A 22117-nucleotide genomic window follows, 5' to 3' on the forward strand; every position below is an offset into this window, starting at 1 on the left:
AGTTATCCCCCTGCAGAAGTCCTTGGCCTTCTCACAGACTCACCGCCTGGGAGGCAGGACATCAACTCATTAAGTCGCACGGAGCTCTGTTTCTTTAAAGAAAGCTTTACGGGCAACAGAAACCTGATGAACTTAGACACTTAGACACATGGGCGACCACCTCCTCCCCAGTAAGGAGAAGCCTGGAGGCAGAGGGTGGGGAGCCAGTGCTAGGCCTGCTACTGTCAGGCAGGTCTCCACTGTTCTCGGCCTCTCCCTCCCCTCACAGGATGGCTTCCCAGCCACATCTAAGGCAGGAGGGCAGGGAGGAGAACTGGCACCAACACGTTTTGATGACGAAGGCAAAGGCTATGGCAAAGGCTCCCACATAGGCCCCTCCTGTCTTATTGGTCAGCAAAATGAGACAAGCAAGGCTGGTACTAAAGCAGAGAGGAGGCCCCGGAGAGGAGGCCCTGGAGAGGAGGCCCCACAGACGAGGCCCCGGAGAGGAGGCCTCGGAGAGGAGGCCATGGAGAGGAGGCCCCAGAGAGGAGGCCCCAGAGAGAGGCCTGGAGGTTACGCATCACCTCTGGCAGGTCCTGCACAGACATACTGGAAATAGAGTGTGTCCGCCAACGCAACAGAAGGAATGCTAGATTTAAATTCAGAAGACCTCAATTGAAGTCTCAAACCTTCTAAGCCCTGTAAACTGAGCAAATCCCCCACCACTTCTGTTATATTAACTGAGGTGTTTGTGTTAGTAGGGAAAGGAAGATGCAAAGCCAGCCGGTGTTAGCCGTAGGGAACATTTACCTCCTGGTGACAGGCAGTCCCAGGTGGCACAAATCCAGATGCAGCAGAGCTCTGTGGCACGGTCAGGACCTTCTTCCTGCACCCGTGTGCTCTGCCACCAGCCAGCAACACTCAGAGCCAGCCCACATTCGAGCTGCAGATGCTGCAGGCATCTCCTCACCACGCATCTAGACATGACCGTGGCCAGAGGAGGGAGTGGGACCCCTATGTCTCCTGAGGTTTGGTCTCAGGGCCAGGAAAACCATTATCAGAAGCTCCTCCCTCTCCCACAGAAGACACTCCCTCACGTCACCCGGACTCCACATGGCTTTGCTCTGCCCATCCCTATGCCAGTCCCTGGGCCAGAAACCCAGCTGCCTATCCCTCCCTACCATGGGCAGGGGCAGAGAAGCAGGGAGTCTGCTTCCTCTGTGTTTATGAGGACCGTCACCACCTTTCCTGGCATCTCCTGGGCTGGTTGTGGGGTTCACATGGGATTAAGAATGTGAGCCTACTGTTCAGATGCCAACGATGTTGCAGTCATTTCATAAGATGCCAGCAGGGTTTCAAGGGTATTCCACATGGTATGGGCTCCATGTGGTGGGGAGAACAAGGCCCCAGGTATCACTTCCCCAGCTCAAGCCTCCCTCCCAGTTTCCACTGACAGAGAAGCACAGGGGGGTCGGCCTGTACATGAACAGCCCTGCCTGTCCTGGCACGCCCAGGTCGTCCTGCATGGGAAGACAACGCATGGATCCAGAGGCAGAACAAGGGCATTTTCAAAACCATGCCTAGCTCTGTTTGTGACGAACGTTGCACACAAAGAATCATATCTCAAGGGTAACTCCTGTGTCTGCAGCACACGTTCCACTCAATAGACCACACTCTCAGAATAGTGAGATTTTCCACCTGACAGAACTCTAGGCATGGACATTCCCTTCAGCAAGTTGGAGAGCCACCGGTCCTTCAAGACCTGGATGTAACCTAAGGAAAGCAGCAGCCTCAGGGTTTGAACACAGCCACGGGCTGCCTGGGTTGTTGAGAAAAGAGTCACGTGCTGCCTGGATTGCCCACAGCCTCTAGATAACCATGGCAGGGAAGAGTTCTTCACTCTTCATGCTCACTTCGCTTCCTCCCCACAGGTTTTCTACCTTAGGATTGCACCTGCCAGTAATGCCTTAGCACATGAACTTGCCTCCACCTCTGCTTTCCAGGAAACTCAGGCGAAGGCAGGTTTTTCTGAAGGCTTATTTGAATTGTTCTTAGCTCTTCATGAAAAGAGCAACCAAAAAGTACTGGGGTCAGACCAGAAGAAAGAGGAAAGGGGAGGGGAAGGGAGGGGAGGGGAGGGAGGAAGTTGTTTCAAAGTATCCAGTGAATCACCTCCAATTTATAGAGCAAATGACATTTCTCAAACCAAGCAAAAACTTCTATTTAAAGTGTTCTCCAGAATGCCAACCCTAGAGAGTGGAAAGCTGGTTTCATGGGGACAGTGCTTCAGCCTGGACTGGTGAAAAGACCTCTCAGATGGACAGTGGCACAACACTGTGAATGTCCCTAATGCCACCGAACTGTGCACTTACACACCGTTAAGATGCTAAATTTTAGGTTACAGATATCTTACCCTCATTTCTTCTGTAAAATGCCCAACCTTGAGTCAATGAGGAAGGGCCCCGAGGGAGTAAGTGTAGAGTTAACTCCCAACACAGCTGCACTCCTGCCGTGCCAGGAACAGGTGCCTTTCGATCTCCAGAGCTGCTAGATTAAAATGCTCCTAAGACTGAACACATCCATTATTCACTGCATCCCTGCTTCCAAAGTGTGCTCAGTTAGTAAGTGTCTAATCCCATTTCAGGAATTAGCCTATAAATGGCACACATTGATGTCTCTCCTAGAGAAATCTCCTCCACATGGACCCTACATGTTTTGGGGAAAGCCAAACTAGCTCACAAGGCCTCTCACTCTGCATGACCTGGCTTTAAACTTCTCCGTCTGCAGAACCTCCTCCGACATCTCCAGTCTCTCCTCGGGGCCCTGTGCACTCAGGGCACACCTCGTTACAGGACGTGTCGGCCTAAGCTGTAACCTTAGTTTAGGTGGCCATCTTCCTCGCTCGACAGCAGGGGTGTGAATTCACTGTCTGGCACAACGTCAGGGTATAGCAGAGGCTCAGCAAGTTCAAACGAACAGAATCCTCATCGTGGATGCATTTCCAGGTGTCCTCGGATCCTGTTCCTAACTGTTGATGTTAAATGTAGCTCTGCACTGCCTTCCCGGGACTGGTTCCTGGATAGGGGCAATTTTAACAGTTCTGCACTCTCGGAAGAACTTGAGGCATCAGTCACCGCCTTAGATTAATTAGTTGTTCACGGACATTACAGAAACTTCACTGGATGACATTAATCCCCCTTTTCAGCCAAGGAGATAAACTAACCAGACAGGCACTGATTTAATAGTCAGAAATCAATCAGAGAACAAAGAAAGCTGGATTATCTAAGCACACCTGGATATAAGAATAAAAACTTAAAGTGCATCTGATGTGTTGATCTAAGATTCTTCACAATCCCCTTGTGTTCCCAAAGGTGATCAGGCTTCTCAGATGTGAGAAGGACTCCCCCGCCGTTCTCTCCACGGCAACTGCATCCACAACCCTGTGTCTGGTCACCAGAGGTCAGTCTCTCCCAATGCTCTCTAATCCACTTCTCGCTGTCTCCAAAGTACAACGCCCACCCCCAAAAAAACCTTTAATCTTTCTTCCCACTCTTATGGGTTAGAGTCTCTCCACTTCTCACTGTCTCTAAAGTACAATGCCCACCCCCAAAAAAAACCTTTCATCTTTCTTCCCATGCTTATGGGTTAGAGTCTCCACTTCTAGCTAACCCACTTGTCCCTCCACTGCTTACGGAGGGACTAAGAGAGAAACAGAACCACAACTGAGGATGGCTTCTGAGTCAAAATCTGAATCATGCTTAAACCTAAGCATGGCCCACAGGGGCACGGGGCGGGAACACATCAGCTGTGAGGCGTCAGAACCAGGCATCACCAGGCCATGGGCCCGGGAAGTCGGGGGCAGCTCTGCAAAGAATGGGAAGGAATGGAGTTGCCCTGGAATTGCTCTGTCAAAGCTGAACATGTGTGTCCACTCAGGAAACCATCCGGACTCTCCTTCATTTGCTTTTAATTTCACACACACTAACTGTTGCTTTGGGCTGGATGAAAGTGTAGGCGCGTACCTCTCCCCCCCACCCATGCGGTCAGCAGCCCCTTACCTCCCAGGCAGGCACCGAAGGCCAGGGCATACATGAGCGGCGGCGCGGGCAGGCCGACCTCAGGGTCACGGCTCAGGTTCAGGAGCACGGGAATCTGTGGAGGAAAAGGACATTGATGCCACATCCCATGGAAGCTCAGAGAAGCTACCATACTGTGACCAATTTAGAAAATCCAAATGCTTTCTCACTTTTCAAACTCTAAGGAGCATAGGATTTGTGGAAATAAACCAAAGCAAACTTTGGAATCCACAGAAACTTGAGTTTAAACTCATGTGTATGTCTTTGATACCAGCTGCCACCAACTGGTCCTCCTGGTCCTGAGCCCCACCAGCTGCTGTGGCTCTTACACGGGGTAAAGGTACACAGAGTCTAACACAGGGCCTGAGAACGCAGCCATCAAAGCAGAGCTCACAGAACCCCGTAAGTGCTGTGCTAACTATGCACACGTCATCTTGAATCCTCAAACATCCCTCAAGTGTGCTGTTACTCCTTCCTTTGACAGACAAGGAGACCAGGATACAGAGAGGCACAGGAGCACAGACCTCAAAAGCAACCCAGCTGGAACTCACACACAGTTCCCTGACCCTAAACTGCACACTGGGTCCCCTGTGCTAAGCGACTTCTCGCGGCTGCCCCCTGCCAGGCACCCTGAGCCTGCTAGCCATTCCCAGCATGACGACAGGTACCAGATTCTACAGCCAGGAAGCACCATCCTCTAGTCAGCCGTGCCAGCCTCTGGTGCAGCTTTCTGACATTGATATACTTTGCATTATTGTAATCAATGAAACACAGTGGCTGTGAAATTTCTGTAAGAAATCTGTGTTCAAGGAGCTGGCCCCTTGTGGCTTATTGCTAGAAGGAGCCGGGAAGGACACAGCCATTGAGCCTGCCTCCGGGAGACTCCGGAGAATGGACGGCCGTGATGTTCCCACCAGACACCTCAGGGAGCCCACGGGGTGTGAAGGAGAGAACCCTGGGCCCGCCACCTCAGGCAGTTGCGTACGTCAACCTCTCAAAATAGCAGCAGGCGAAGGAGAGCGCCAATGGTGGCCGATCTGGAGAACGTTACGCAAAAACACAAACGGAAAGCAGACCCCAGTGTGGAGATGTGAGTGACATGCAATATTATTCAATGCCGAGAATTAAGGGGCAAGAGAGCCACCCTGTGCTGGGTGCTCAGTCCCCCGATGTCTTGAAAGGGGTGCCTCAGGGCTCACTTGGGAGGATCCGTTCACCCTCAGCTCCTGATCCCTGCAGCAGGATTTCATGTGAGCGCTCGGCAGCGACCTGCTGGGGCAGGGGGGTCCTCCGCCCCACCCCAGATTCTGGGCTTGGCTAGTGGCTTCCTTTGACCGACGGAATGTGGGTGGGTTGGACAGAAGATCTTGTGTTTCTGCCTGCCCCTCTGGAAGGTCAGGCTCTCGGCCACAATGGAAGATGGAGCCTAGGCACTGCCACTGCCCAGGGGAGTCCCCATGGCGAGGACATGTGGAGCAGGGTCCCCCAGACCCAGCGGAGTCTGGACTAGGAAGCTGCAGCCAAGCCGCTGACCCACGTGCCTGCTACGCACGTGTCTCCACCAGCACTGGGTCTGGTTCTCGAGAGCTGCCTTGCAAGGTCTAGAAAGGAGCCCTTCACATTTGCTGGGTCACAAGCGGCGTGTTGAACAGCTCAATTTTTCATTGTCAGTAGCGTCAAATATACACTGGAAGAGAAATAAGTAAAACGCTAGGGAAAACATCTGATTCTGCATCTATCGATCTGATGCAGAATCAGAAACGCCTGGCAGCAGGGTGCTCCCGCACAGTCCCTGAGGCACTTTTCAAGCTTTGCTTTTGTTGTCTTATGATAAGCGCGATTATCATAGAGGCTCCTTCACGCTTGATGTCTTTGTTCTTTGGAGGAGGGAGCGAAGTGAAACTTCTCACCACAGCCAGTCATCAATGAGCACAGCTAGCACACACACGTCACTGTAAGGCCACAGGGCCCCGTAGGCGCTGAGCACCACGCTGTTGGTGCAAAGCCAGCCTCTACCCTACAGGACTGCACACGCCACCTGCAACAAGGAGACAGAGTCAGAACAACTAAGCACAGGACCCTGGGCCCTTGTTGGGGCACTGCGGTCTCAAGGGAGGAGGCAATGTCGTCAAGCTTAGTGATGCAGAAATTCCAGCAAGTGCCCTGTGCTGTGAGGTCCATTGTCCAAAGCCAGAGAAAACCTACCCCAGGTTCCAAACTGCATACTTACAAGTGCCAGGTTCTGTTACAGGCTGATTGCTTCAAAAAGTATGCTATGACATTGTTTTCAAATCATGCCCTCTCTGGGATTTGCAATTCTGATAAGAACCAGCTCCCTAAACTCCAGAGTCCAAGGATCTCCCCACAGCTCTGTGGTCTGTCCTCCCAAGCTCTGCCTTGTTCAAGCTCCCCTTCCCACAACGTAAATGCACCATTTGCCCCTTTAATTCTGTCCTCCATGCAGCCAGCCATGACCTTTCCGTCTTTGAAGTCTGCCCATGCAACCGACCTGACTCCATACTCTTCAATCTGAGGCAAGCCCTCCCTCGCCAGGCTGTCCTCTGCCTCACACACTCCAGTCTTCACAGGCCTCGACCTGAGCACTGCCTGCCACTTCTGTGCCCATGCCCACGTCTCCACCTAGGCACGTGGTCACTCTTGCCCTCACGTAGCCTCCCGCTCAGCCCGTAAGAGGCTTGGGCATCTCTCCTCTGAGAAGTCTCCTTGAGTTCCCCAGTGTGGCTGCTGTTTTATAATACATTATGCCCAGAGCTTACTTCCATCACTGCATTCAACACTTCCTCCTCCACCGGATGGCTGTGCCCAGAGCTTACCTCCATCACTGCATTCAACACTTCCTCCTCCACTGGATGGCTGTGCCCAGAGCTTACCTCCGTCACTGCATTCAACACTTCCTCTTCCACTGGATGGCTACGCCCAGAGCTTACCTCCATCACTGCATTCAACACTTCCTCCTCCACCGGATGGCTACGCCCAGAGCTTACCTCCGTCACTGCATTCAACACTTCCTCCTCCACTGGATGGGACCATGTTATCTCGTCTATGCTCATTTATTCTTAATTCAGTCAATAATTCTTCATGAATATTCTACTTTGTGTCTGGTTCTGCTCTAGATACAAGTGATAGAACAATGACTATAAGACACAAAAGTCCCTGCCCTCATAGAGCTTGCTTGACAGTGGCAGAGAAAGAAAAATTTAAAACTAATGAATGACAGCACAGAAGATGGCAGAGCAGGAAGCTCCCCGCATCCACCTCTGCCTAAAGGATGACTGAACTGGCAGGAACTGTCTGAAGCTACTGTACGAGCTCCCCGTGGCTGCTGTCACAAAGCACCACGAGCTGCATCCTGAAAACAACAGGACTTCATTGCCGTACAGGCAAGAGTCTGAAGCCAGATGCTGGCCTGGCCGTGCTCTCCAATGGCTCTGGGGAGGTCTTTCCTTGCCCCTCTGGTGTCTGCGGCCATCCTGGCCATCCTTGGCTTGTGGGTGCCACGCTCCAGCCACAATGGAGCCTTCCCCATGCCTGTGTGTGTCTGTGCCAAAACTTCCCCTTTTCGTAAGGACTTTAGTCATATTGGATTAGGGCTCACCCTAGTGACCCCATTTAAACTTGATTACCTCTGTAAAGGCCCTATTTTCATATAAGGTTACATTCCAAAGTACCTGGGGTTAGGACCTCAGTATGTTTTGGGGAGACAACTCAATTCCAAACAGTAACTATTTTGGAAGCCTGGAGTGTAGTCAAACACTTTCAACAACCAGGGGAAAGACTGATAAAAAGGGTTTTGGTGAATTTTGGCTTTTTTTTTAGTGGTTATCATTCCCCATCTCTCACTCTCTGGCAGGAAGCTGTGGGGATGGCAGCTCCTGTTTAGGATGTGACTTGATGATATCAGAGCAGGCAATAACGACCTTGCCCTCCAAAAGCTGAGGTTGTGTATGTTGATTGCTGGCCACTGTTTTGATCACCAAGGGACCAGCACAGAGGCTGGCCATTGTTTCAACCTCCAAGTGATGAAGCAGCTTTCAGGAAATTTAAAGAGTCAGTAATTATTTCTGTACACACACACACCCCTAACACATACACCCCTAACACACACAGACACACGCGCATACACACACACACACATTTTTTGGGAGCCAGAAATTTAAGGAAATCTTTGTCAGTGTACTAGTTAACTGTAGAGATAATAGGAGAAAAACTTCAATGACCATACACTTCTCAAAAAAGTTTGGAAAAGTCACAAATGGATGGCTCCAGTACTCAACGAGAAAGACTCAGCAACACCTGAGGAATGGGAGAATTAGATTTCTAGCATTACCACAATATAATACTCAAAATGTCCAGCTCTCAACAAAGAAGATTATACAACATACAAACAAATAGGAAAGTGTGGTCCATTCACAGAAAAAAAAAAATGACAGAAATCATCCTGGAAGAAGTCTAGGCATTAGAATTATTAGTCAAAGATGTTAATTCAGCTGTCTTAAAGAAGTTCAATAACTACAGGAAACCACGGACAAAGAGTTAAAGGAAATCAAGAAAATGATATACAGACAGAATTTAAATATCACTAAAGAGGTAGAAATTATAAAGAGGAATCAAATAGAAATTCTGGAGCTGAAAGTATAATAACTTAAATGAAAACCTCACTACAAGACTTCAACAGCAGAATTGAGGAAGCCGAAGAAAGGATCAGTGAACGTGAAGACATGACATCTGAAATCATCAGGGCTTATCTAGAATATTTAAATTCATAAGAGACAGAAAGTAAGATGGTGGTTGCCAAGGCCTTGGGGGAGGAAGGAACAGGGAATTATTTTTAATGGGTACAGGGCTTTAGTTTTGCAAGGAAAAGAGCTCTGGAAATGGATAGTGGTGATAGTTGTACAATAATGTAAATGTACTTAATGCTACTAAACTGTACACTTAAAAATGGTTATGATGGTGAATTTTATGTTACATGTGTTTTACCACAATTTAAAAAGCAAATTAGATTTAAAATGTCAAAAAAGAAATTATTAGGTCTGAGGAGCAGAAAGTAAAAGAAAAAAGAATAAACAGAGCCCAAAGGACCTGTGGGACACCATCAAATCTACCAATACATGCATTATAGGAGTTCCAGAAAGAGAAGATGGAGGGAAAGAGACAGGAAAAATATGTAATAGGCATTCAGCTACTAAAGATGTCATCTATGAAGGAATGAAGGACTGAATTGTAAAGGAAATAAGGACTAAATAGTCTATGCTATGGAAACTAAACTGGTATTATTCATGCATGATAGGTTGTTACACATTTAGGATGTTAATTGAAATTTCCAAGGTAACCACTAAGAAAATAACTATTAAAATACATGGAAAATTAAAACAAGGTAATCAAAATTGTACACTACAAAAAAAAAAAAAAAATCAACTAAATACAAACCCAAAAGGCAGTAATGAAGAAACCAATAAACAAAAAATCTAAGCTATACAGAAAAGAAAAAAATGGCAGAGTAATTTCTTCTTTATCAGAAACTACATTAATTGTAAATGGATTAAACTCTCCTGTTCACCTGAGGACAGGAGTTCAAGACCAGCCTGGCCAACATGGTGAAACCTCGTCTCTACTAAAAATACAAAATTACCCAGGTGTGGTGGCAAGCACCTGTAATCCCAGCTACTCGGGAGGCTGAGGCAGGAGAATTGCTGGAACCCAGGAGGCAAAAGTTGTGGTGAGCCAAGATTGTGCCACTGTACTCTAGCCTGGGAGATAGAGTGAGACACTGCCTCTAGCAAAAGAAGAAGAAAAAAAAAACACACACACACAGATTGGCAGACTGGATAAGAAACAGGATACATCTATACACAAGTGACTCTCTTTAGATACAAGGACACAAATAAGTTAAAAGAAAGAAAAAATATTTTACATGTAAATAGTAATCAGTAACCAAAATAGAACTGAGGTGGGTACATTATTGTCAGACAAAATAGAATGTAAACAAAAACAGGTTACAAAAGACAAATAACATATATTTATAAATGACTCAATATAGAAGGAAGACATAACAATTATAAATATTTACACACCTAAAAACAGAACCTGGAAATATATGAAACAAAAATTGGCATAATTGAAGAAGAAATATATATTTCTACTATAAAAAGGAGAGACATACAATATTCCCCAAGATAAGACCACAAAATAATTCTCAATAAATTTTAAAAGATTAAAATAATACATAGTATATTTTCTAATTACAATAGAATGAAACTCAAAATCAGTAACAGAAGGAAAAAGAGAAAATTTACAAATATTAAACAACCAATGAGTTAAAGAAGAAATTACAAGGAAAATTAGAAAACACCTAAGACATACTAAAACTTGTGAGATTCAATGAAAGCAGTGCTAATAGGAAAATTTACAGCTGTAAATGTATATATTTTAAAGGAAGAAATATCTCAAATAAATAACCTAACTTCACACCTTAAGAAACTACAAAAAGGCAAGCAAACTAAACCTAAAGCTAGGAGAACAAGGGAAATAAGATAGATTAGAGGAGAGATAAATAAGATAAAGAATAAACAGAGAAAGTAAACAAAACCAAAAGTTGACTCCTTGAAAGGATGACAATATTGTCAAAGTTTTATCTAGATTGACTAAGAAAAAGAGATAAAATACAAATGACTACAATCAACAATTGAAGTGGAAACATTATTACCAATCTGACAGAAATAAAAAGGACTGTAACAGAATACTATAAACAATTACATGCCAACAAATCGTGTAAACTAAATGAAACACATTTCTAGAAATACACAATCTATCAAAACTGACTCATGGAAAAACAGAATATTTGATTAGATCTATAACTAGTAAGGAGATTGAATCAGTAACCAAAAAATTCCCAACGAAGAAAAGTCTAGGACCAGATGGCTTTGCTGCTGCATTCCACCAAACGTTTAAAGAAAAATTAACACCAATCTTTCAAAAACTGTTTCAAAACATGAAGAAGAGGGAACACTTCCTAACTCATTCCACGAGGCCAGCATTACCCTGATACTAAGTCAGACAAAGCCACTACAAGAAAAGAAAACCACAGATCCGTGTTCCTGATGAAACTGGGATGTAGTCGATACCAACATTCTTACAGGAAGAAAGGAACAGAAGGGAGCCATTGCCTCTACAAACATGAGATCGACAGAAAGACCCCAGGGCTTGGGAAAAAAGATGGCAGATAGCAGTACTCAGGAAACAAAACATAAAATAAATAAAATAAAATAAAATAAAATAAAATAAGTGGCAAAGGATAAAAAAGGTTTTCTGTGAGAAAAAGAAATGGTGATGAAAGTTATAAAGGTGCTATTTTTTTAAACAGAAATTCCAGGCTGATTCAGCACTTTAATCTGTATGAATGTATAATTTTATTTAAAAGCAAACGTTGTGCAACTAAGCAGCTCAAAAGAATAATGAATAAGTAAAATCCACAGCATGCTTGGCGGTACTTAGTGTTACGGGGGAAAAATAAAGCGAAAGGGGAGACAGGGAGGGCGAGGCTGTCAGTTTAGCACTGGGAAGGAGCAGTTTCGCAAAACTCAAAGGTGAAGGAGCAAGACCAAGCTCTGATGATCCGTGTGAAGAGAATCTCAGACAGAAAGCACAGAACGTGCAAAAGCCTTTATTATCGATGTATTTCAGAGTCGGGGAGCACATGTGCAGGTTTGTTACATGGACATCTTGTGTGATGCTGGAATTTGGACTTCAAACGTTCCTGTCACCCAAGCAGTGAGCATAGTACCTGCTCGGGAGTTTTTCAGCCCTTGTCCTCATCCCTCACTCCTCCCTCCTGAAAACCCCACTGTTGATTATTCCCTTCTTTGTGTCGTTTGTACCCACTATTTAGCTCCCTCTTACAAGTGAGAACATGAAGTATTTGGTTGTCTGTTTCTGTGTTAATTCCATTAGGATCGTGACCGCCAGCTCCATCCATGTGGCTGCAAGGAACATGATCTCACTGTTCTTTTTATGGCTGTGTGGTATTCCATGTTGTTTATGTACCACATTTTCTTTATTCAATCCACCGCTGATGGGCATCTAGGCTGATTCCATGTCTTTGCTATTGTGAGTAACATAGTGATGGACATGCAAGGGCACGCGTCTTTTTGGTAGAATGATTCCATCTCCTTTGGGTCTATACTCAGCAGTGGGATTGCTGGGTTGAAATCCAAGGAGCCACTATGGCTGCAGCCAAGTCAGCAGAGAGAAGAGCAGTAAGAAGTGAGGTCAGGGAGGAAGCAGCAGCCCTGCCTATGCGAGGTGCAGGCCACCGCCAAGACTTTGGGCTGTACCAAAGCGGGGAGCCTCTGTGGACCACAGGCTCTCAGGAGCCGGGCAAGAGTGGAAATGAAAGGAACGATCTGGAACAATTGGGGATGTATTTGGGAACAATACATCTGAAGCTCCTTTTCCACTGTGTGACAGCAGGAGGGCATATGGTCCTTGCTGGGGCCTCAGGGGACAGGAGTGTAGATGGCAAGAATGGATCTGATTCAAAACCTTTGAAGGACAGCTGGCCATGGGGTGTCAGAGAAGGTGAGGTGTCAGCTGGCTCTCAGCCTCAGAGGTTTGAGCAACTGAGAGAATGGAGTCACAATTTATGAGGACAAGGAAGAATGGGGAAAGATGGAATCAGGATTTCAGTTCAGGACACGTTAAGTCTGTGACACCTGCAATGCCCCAGGAGAGAAATGGAGAGGCAGCCGGACACCCAAGGCGGGCTCTGGGGAGCAGCCCAGGGGAAGCTGCTGGGGATGGCACCTGGAGTATGTGCTTGGATGAGACCCCTGCAGCCGTGAGTCTAGAGAGCCGATTCCAGGGTTCCGGGCTTGGAAGATGGACAGGGTCATGGAAGGAGGTGAGGAGGAGGAGTCCCATGAGCGAAGGAGGGGCCAGGCGGGGAAAGATTCTGAGGGGTGGCCTACATGTCATGTTGCTGACTGGCCAGGTTCCAAGGGGATCTCTCTTGAGGGCGGGCACTGGTCCTTAGTGACCTTGGAGAGAACTATTTCCATGGATTATGGAAGAAAAGCTCAATTGCAGTAAAGTCAAGAAAAAGTGAAGAAAGGTTCCAACAAAGAGAGGGCGGCAAGATAGACTCCCTTTCCAAGTGTTTGGCTACAGGAAACAGAGGAAGTAGGGGAGCGGCAGCAAGGCCTGGAGACACGGCAGCAAGCCTGCATCCTCCTGCCAATCATCAGCAGAGAGCTAAGAATAAATGATGCAGGGAGGACAGTGGCGTGTGGTCCTGGGTGAAGGCACCGGCCTTTGCTGGGAGCCGGACATCCCCCCACACACCCAGAAGGCAGGCAGGACGCACTGGGTGGCCACAGCGTCACGTGGGAAGTGCCCACATGGTTGCTGTATGTCCTCACAGACAGAAAGCATGGTCATCAGCCTCGAAGAAGGGGCAGTGCTGGAGGCCTGACGGGGCACAAGAGGCACACACAGTGCACAGCGCCCATACAGGGGGACATGCTGCCTGCCCAGAGCCAAAGAACTTTGAAAAAAAAAAATGTAGACCTCCTCAGACATTTTTTTTTTTTTTTTGAGATAGAGTCTCGCTCTGTCACCCAGGCTGGAGTGCAGGGGTGCCATCTCAGCTTGCTGCAGCCTCCATTCCCCTCCCCGCCAGGTTTAAGTGATTCTCCTGTCTCAGCCTCCTGAGTAGCTGGGATTACAGGTACGTGCCACTATGCCTGGCGAATTTTTGTATTTTTAGTAGAGACAGGGTTTTACCATGTTAGCCAGGCTGGTACTGAACTCTTGATCTCAGGTGATCCACTGGCCTCAGCCTCCCAGGGTGCTAGGATTCCAGGCGTGAGCCACCGTGCCTGGGCTCCTCAGACATTTTGAGTTCGTATGTCAAATCTGCCATTCCAATTTACAATAATCCCCAAGGACATAGTCTATAGCAACATCCTTAAACAAAGGCATCTCATCATTCTTTTAAATGTCTACTTTTAAATTTAAATACCACAACATCGTAAGTCATCGAAAAATACATCTGAAGCTCCTTTTCCGCTGTGTGACAGCCAAAAGGCACATGGTTCCCACTGCCTGACCTCTGGCCCAGGCAATGGGTCTGACTCAGGGGTCTGGGAAGGCGGCCCAGGAGGCACTAACCATCAGCGGGAGGCTGGCAGGGCTAACCTGACAGGTCAGGAAGGACAGGCCCCCTGAGGCTGCAACTACCTGGGCAGGGGCAGAGGTGGCCCAGGCACATGGCAAGCACACAGCAGCAGCGGGAGGAGGGCAGAGCTGCCTGGGGCACGGAGGAGGGATGCTGCAGTCGGCTCCTGGCTGTGTGGGACACACAGCCACTCAGCAGCAGTTCTGGGTGGATCCCTGGTGAGGGTGCACAGGTGCCTCGGGTAAGCACGGGGAAGGCTGCACCCTCACCGGGATTCTGAGAGTTGAGGGATGGACTGCAGTGAGGCACGGGAGAGCTATTTGTAGCCGATAGGGGCACAGGTCCTGCCGACAGGCCTGGCCTAGACCAGCCCTTCTTCAATGCCAATGTGTGGAGTGGGTTGCCTGGCACCTTGTCCAAATGCAGGCTCTGACTCAGGGGTCTGAGCATCTGAGACCCTGCCCTGTTAGAAGTTCCTGGTGCTGTGAGATTCTGCCGGTGCCCAAGCCCCATTTGAGGGCAAAGGGCTGTGCTTTTTCAGTACAAGGCATTCCTTCTCCCCATTCTGGAACTGCTGTTATGGCCACGCTGGGTCCCCTGGGTCTGGCCTCCAAATCTCTCATCCTTTTTCACGACTCTGCCTCTCTACGCTTTTGTTCTGTACCTGCACATACGTCTCTCGCTTGGCGGCAAGCACAGCAACTCAGGCCTAACACCTTGCTCTTCTTCAGTTCGTTATTCAATATTTTTTGTTGAAAACGTTACAGGTTTCAGTTGCAGAAACTATTTTTTGTGCTGTGTTTAAATCTCTGAGTGTTCTCATACTTTGTCATTTGCTGTACTGTGTCGGTGGGACACAGTGAATGAGCTTCTCTCACACTACTGGCCCCTTAAATGTGCCACTTGGATTTCGTGGGGTGCCGTGGAGCTGGAGTCTGGCGGTGTAGCGGCTGGTCTGTGGGCCTTGGAAGGTGAGAGAGAGACTCTCACTTCTAGGCGCAGCAGTGCCTCTCTGAGGTCGCTCCCCAACCACCCAGAGGACATCCACTGTGCACCTGCCCGGGGCAGACTTGCAATCCACACAGCCCATCGGTACCAGGCTCAGCACCAAGCGAACGGGGGAAACGGCATTTCTGTGCTCCTCCCATTTCTGTTTCTCTAACTCTACTGCCTCCTTAGCTCGCACAACGGCAGAGTTGGGATTCAAGCCCAGATCCACCTCCTGCAGAACCTGAGCTGCTAAAAGTGCCAACTGCTCATGTTATTAAACCTAATTGCAATCGCTGGGCTGGGTTTGATCCTCCACATAATTATGTTCCTGGATGTTTCAGGATAGGAGGAGTTAAAACAAAAATGAGATTAAGTTAAAAAAAATTTTAAAGCTAAAGCTCAAGGGAAATGCTTTTGACTTTCACACCCTCTGAAAGAGTGCTCTCCTGTGCCAGGTGTGACAGCCCAGGATGTCTGCCCTGACACTTACTGCAGGGCTGCAGGATGGGGCGAGATTGCAAAGAAAGCTGGGGAAAGGAGATGCCTGAGAAACTGCCTTCCACCCAGAGGCTGGGTGACAGCACAGATAATGATGAGTGCCAACAAGTCAGTTAAAGGAAACCCACAGATTTATGTGCATAAATTGCCAGCCTTTGAATTCAACATTCAGGACAAGAGTAATAACCTTTTAACTTGAAAGTTGCCTGAGGATTTTTCCTTTTCAAGCAAATGAGGTTGAAAAGTTAAGGCTTAAATGGAGAAAGACTGTCAGGGAATTCTCAGTCATTATGCTGTTTCTCAGCAGTTCCAACTCGGTCTTTAGGACCATGCAATGGAGTCCTAAGAATGCCGCCCACAGAGGCCACCTGCCCACCAAGAGGGCAAGAGGAAGGAAGAAGAGGCGGTGGGTGTGAAAGGGATTTCCCTGTATGGAAATATTGGTTAAACATCTCCACGCCAAGAAAAGAAATAGGAAGAGGAATATCCTGAACAAATGAACAGAGTTCACCTGTCACTCTCAGCCCACAGCTGACAATGCAAATGCAGCAGAGACAACCCCACGCTGAAGACACGCTCAGAGAGATGACGCCCTCGGAGGAGAGATGGATTCTGTTTTGTCTCGAGACTCACGTCCCTGGAATACCAGGCGGAGGCTGCTGAAACGCCCCACGCAGCCCAGGCTCCTGCCAGCTCTCTTCACCGAGGCAGTGGCCTGCATTTATGTCACTGGAGGTGGCAACTGCCCCTGCCCGCTCTCTGACCCTTTTTAAGGTTCTATTCATGCTAAAATCCCCAGTGAAGAGTGTCCTGTTGACCTGGCCAGTGACACCAGCCAGAGGTGTGTTTTTGCATCTGACAGAGGCTGGCGAGGAGGCAGGGAAGGCAGGCAGCTCTGCTGGCCAGGCAGCGGGAGCCCAAGCACTGCACACTGTGTTCACGCTGTGTCTGCGGCCACGGGAGGCACACCCGTCTCTCCTGGTGCATTTCCACGAACGTTCCTTGGTCTCCTTGTCCATTCCCTACCTGAACACGGAGCAGGTCCCGAGTGGGCACAGATGACCAGGTACTCGAAGGGTGTTTGGTCAGAGCCAACCCTGGGGACGATCCAAGAAGCCTCGACAACTACAGCAGAAGCTCAGATGTCTGAACTCTGTAGATCTACACGAGCCAGGCCAGGGCACGATGGCGAGGAGACGGCACTGCCTTCTCTCTGCATCAGCAGCAGGTGCAGAGGGATGCACGACTGCAAAGATCTCAGGCCTGAACTAGACCCGCGTTGCCACCCACATACTCTCCTGGCCACTCCCTGGGTTCAGAGGGCTCCACGCTGTGCAGAGAGGCCCCTCCCAGTCAAAGGGGCCTCTCTGAGGGCAGGAAACCCAGATCACCTCCCAAAGAGCCATTCCTATCACTGCATCTGTCAGAAGCCAGAACCAGTGGGCGGAAACTGTAGACATGAGGATTTACTACGAATGAGTTGCCTTACATGACTGGGGGCCTGAGCAGGACACCCTACATCCATCCAGAGGGCAGGCCATTGTACCCAGAGGCTGCACAGGGAAGGCAGATCCAGAGAAAGGACCAGCTGCCACCCAGGGAACGGAGAGGGCTGTGGGTTGGTGAGGCTGGCTCCCAGGACAGGGAAGGAGGGAGCTGAGAGGGAAGCTGCTACCAGTGGCAAAGAACAGCACTGTCAAAGGCACAAGAGCTCCAGCATCGTGCTGGAGAGGTGGCACCACATCACTGAAGATGAGGGTGCGTCTCGAGTGGCAGGTGGTCTGGCAGGAGGGAGGTGCACAGGTGGGGTCTGCGACTCTGAGACATGCAGCAAGCACGGGGTGTCCAGCTCCCTCAGTAACAGAGTAGCAGAGGATGGCAGGCCAGAGAGGAGGCAGACACAGAGTTACTCCAGGACAATTAATCTATGGCAGTTAGTTCACTTTCCTATTCATCTGCAAACACTTGCTAAGCATCTTTTTGGTGCCAGGTATAACACTCATGAATGAAGCTACAAACACAAACAGTCGGAGTTCGCAGACAGCTGCAGACACTCTTGACAATCCGCTTGTTGAGTGACTTGGTGGATGTAGGTGCACAGTAGTGGGACCCAGAGGGCAAGCAAGGCTCTGCACCGGGAAGCACAGAAGCATCAAGGAGAAGGCGCCGAGGGAGGGATGGAGAAAGGCTTTGAAGCCTCCTTGGAGCTCTGTTTTGTGAGTTCTGAGCCTCCAAGGCAGAAGCCAGAAACTCACTTTTGCCACCTCCATTGCAGTTAGAACAGGCATGGGCTCCTCCAATCAGACACACCTGCTCCAGAGGCCCGTCTGGAGAATTTGGAGGAGAGGTGTGACAAGGCATACTCAAGAGCAGGGTGACAGAAGTCCCTGGACTCAGTAGCCAGCGTGGGAGCAGAGATCCTAAGCACTCATGCCAAGCTGCAAAAGCTGGGGGCTTGTGGGCAGCCCCCCATTCCCATTGTGCAGTATAGAAATTCTCAGAAATTCCAAAAACTATGTACTATCCCTAGATAAACTCCTTTTCATCTTAAACTAACTAAAATAGGTTCTGTTCAATGCAACTGTTGTTTGAAATGCTGATACCACCATGTGCATTACAAACAGAATGATTTCCACTAAAGGACTAGGAATAAAATCAGTAACTTCGAAACCAATTGATGGGTGGGGAGATCTGATGTATCAATCTAAAGAAGTCAGGAAATGATAGTGAAAAGAAAAAGAATTAGCAAGGAAAAAGCATTAAAAAATGAAATGATGGTAATTAGTTCAAGTCGATAAGTCATTACGATAAATGTAAAAATGTTAAACTATTCTCTTAAAAGACAAAGATTATCTGCTTTGAATTTTAAAAATCGACTTGCATTCTGCTTAAAAAGGCAATTGGAAAAAGGATTTTTTAAAAAAACAATAAATAAATAAAGGACTGGAAAAAGATAAACCTGGCAGAGGCTCAGCGCAGAGATGGAGACCTCATGCAAGGTGAAAGAAACCAGCCACTGTGAAGTTACTAGATAATGAACCTTTAACATCTAATACAATCACAAAGTAAACGATGCAAAAATGTGCTGAAGTGCAAGGAGGAACAAACTAATTAACAAAGTTCTCTGCTATATCGAAACGATAGACTGAAAAGAGAAAAGTGAATCTAGAGAGGATAACAACACAATGACATGCTTATGTATGTTAATGCTCACGTGATATGAGCGTTCTATATGCATGCTAACCATACACTGAGAACATTTGAACATTTTATCTTCTTTGCCACAGGATTTCCTTTTTGCTTATTTTGTAAGGAACAAAATATTATAAACAAATGTGAGGCTCCTTTCCTCCCTCAGGACCCAGGATTGTTTTCATCCTTCCCTCTCCTCAGGGAGCTGCCTTCATGATTTTGAGTTGTAACCACCTATGCATCGGCCCACTGTGGGAGGAGCTAGGGCAGGATCCTGGCTCCTGCAGGTCAGCAGAGGCAGAAGCCAAACACGGAGTGACCAAAGCAGCCGCAGTGTGCAGAAGCTGACACGCAGCTTTTTAGGCGTGCAGCTGGAGAAAAACAGCCACATGGTAAGTCAGATGACATTTCGGGGATTTCTAAGCACAAAATCCTATAGACCATATCCTCTAACCACCTGCAACAGAAACCAGGCTCTCAAAGAAGAAACAGCTGTACTCCCATTTTCACCGTAGCATTATTCAGAATAGCCAAGATACGGGAAAAACTTGCATGTCCACTGATGGACATGTGGATAAAGAAAATGTGGTATATGAATATATATGCAATGAAAGGTGATTCGGGCTTAAAAGGGCAGAAAATCCTGCTATTTGTGACACCATGGATGAACGCAGAGGGCATTATGCTATGTGAGATAAGCAAGTCACAGAAGGAGCAATACCGCCTGATTCCATCGTGTGCAGAATCTAAAATCGTCACACTCGTGGAAGCAGAGAGTAGAATGGTGGCTGTCGAGGGTGGAGGGAGGGGGATGGGCAGAGGCTGCTCAGTGGGTCAAGTTTCCGTTTTTCCAGCCGGGTACATTCCAGAGACTGTGTCGTTAATACGGTATTATGCACTTCAAAGTGTATTAAGAAGGCAGACGGGTGTTAAGTTTACCATGAAGCATACACACATACACATAAGCACATGTATGGAGATGATGCACGCGTTCGGTACCTCGATTGTGGTGACAGTATCACAGGTATACACATATGTCCAAATTCATGAAAACATACACATTCAATAGGTGCAGATTTTTGTCAACGACTTCAATACAGCTTTTAAAAAAAAGCGGTAAAAAGACACTCAAAGGAGGGGAGAAGGGAGTGAGGGAAAGTGGAGACCTCGATGCCCACCCACTTCGCAGATCCCTGCTCCAGGGAAGGGCCACGTGTCCCCTTCCCACCCAAGGATTGTGACCGTCGCCATGTGCCACTTCCAGCCTGAGGCAGCAAACCCCAGTGGCTCCCCATGTCCCTCCCATGATGCGGCCACTGCAGATGCCTCATGCATGCTGGCATGGCACAGTCACTCAGGGGAGATGCATGGGCTTTGAAGAGCTGCGTGTCCACCTCTGCACCCTGTGGCCGCTGTGGTCATGTTGTATGTGGCTTCCGCCCCTGTGGACACACAGGAGTCAGCATCCTACCCTCAGCACCCCCACAGCGGCCACTGCAGAGACAGATGGGACCCACATTCATGAGGGCAGAGACGGTCCTGAGGCTCCAGGGGAAGAACAGACAGATGCCTGTTTATCTGCAATGTTGTATTTCTTTTTTTTTGAGACGGAGTCTCGCTCTGTCGCCCAGGCCAGAGTGCAGTGGCGCGATCTCGGCTCACTGCAAGCTCCGCCTCCCGGGTTCACGCCATTCTCCTGCCTCAGCCTCCCGAGTAGCTGGGACTACAGGCGCCTGCCGCTACGCCCGGCTAATTTTTTTGTATTTTTAGTAGAGACGGGGTTTCACTGTGTTGGCCAGGATGGTCTTGATCTCCTGACCTCGTGATCCGCCCACCTCGGCCTCCCAAAGTGCTGGGATTACAGGCTTGAGCCACCGCGCCCGACCGCAATGTTGTATTTCTTAATAAAACAAACAAGAAATTCCCAGGCAAAGAGGATAAAACGTTGACACCTTCTCGCTTCGGGTGGTGAACACACGGTATTTGTCTTACTATTGTCTCTGATTCCATTTTTTTAAGGTAAATTTTAAGTAGTCACCACAATTTATGGAACAAAACTGCGAAAGTGTCCTATTCTTAGAAAAACGAACAACCTAAATCGCCAGTGCTAGGGCTCTTCAAATTCAGTCCCGGAAAGGATCTGGGTCCAAACCTCAGAGCTCCCCAGAAGGCGGGGTTGAGCTGTGAGCGTGGGGCCGGAAGCAAGCACTGACGGAGGCTGTGTCGGGGTCCTGTGCTCGGGCCGCGCCTGTGGCCTCGCTGGCTGGGACAGTGCGGACTCTCCTGCAAACTGTGTTTCCCTGGAGAACAGGATGAACGCACAAGCTGAAGCTGAGGATCGGTAAGGGCCGCCCTGCCAGAAGGCGTCAGCCTGCCTGGGGCGCCGGGAGAGGTGGAGCCGGCTGGGCCACAGCGGGGACATTTGACCACAGCCGCAAGACTTCCCCAGTTTGGAATTTCACCAAAAAATAACAACAGCCACCGAGTTAGTTCAGGATTACCACACCCAGACCTTGGAAGGCAACTAGAGGGTCAACCTAGGCAGAAACGAAATTCCAGGCTGCAAGCCAGGGAGGCAGGTTCCCAGGTCCGCCTAAGGTCAGTGCTGCATGAGCCCGGCCTGCCCTTTTCCCCACACAGCCAGGCCTGCTGCTCCAGTCCGGGGTGCCACTGTTCAGAATACGATACAGGGTGGTGGGATGTCTTGGGATCCCACAGGCTGTTCCCTGCGGGGAGCGGGGAGGCCCTCAGAGTCAGAAGAACAGAGGGCTCTCCCTTGTCCTGTATCCTGCCATGGGGAGTGCTCACCATGCTTCTGGCCTGTTCCCTGCACACCTGGGACGGCCTCAAGTGTTTGTGAGAGGACCCCAGCGACTTGTGTGCAAGCCCCTAGGCCTACCTTTACTTTGCCACACCTGGGTTCCCAGTTCCTGCCCTGAACCAAGCAATCAATGCCGGCAGAAGTCACACCAGAAACAGGCTCATCTGTCCAACTAAAGGTCTACAATGTGCACTTCCAGTCCTGGCTGGGGCTCAAGACCACACAGAGAGTGAAAGATCTTGCCCAGGCCAAGCACTAGGAGACACACAGGCTGGTTAGAATAGCTTCTGGTCCGCAGCCAATGAAGATGGAAGCCTCTGTCTTTTGATGTCTCACAATTTTCCAAGGGAGGGAGGGAGAGAG

The 22117-nt window shown here is 48.6% G+C and overlaps 1 protein-coding gene across 3 annotated transcripts in view; it reads right to left on the reverse strand.

Annotated features, from left to right (window-relative positions):
* OCA2 (oculocutaneous albinism II) overlaps positions 1 to 22117 on the reverse strand; it is a 355302-nt gene that overhangs the window by 108698 nt on the left and 224487 nt on the right. For all 3 annotated transcript variants that reach the window (XM_011942880.1, XM_011942878.1, XM_011942879.1), the window contains one exon: positions 4041 to 4134. In XM_011942880.1, coding sequence (XP_011798270.1) covers positions 4041 to 4134 — 94 coding nt within the window. The remainder of the gene's footprint in view (positions 1 to 4040; positions 4135 to 22117) is intronic.

This window comes from Colobus angolensis, unplaced genomic scaffold, assembly GCF_000951035.1.
Source record: "Colobus angolensis palliatus isolate OR3802 unplaced genomic scaffold, Cang.pa_1.0 Scaffold211, whole genome shotgun sequence".
NCBI classification, from domain to species: Eukaryota; Metazoa; Chordata; class Mammalia; order Primates; family Cercopithecidae; genus Colobus; species Colobus angolensis.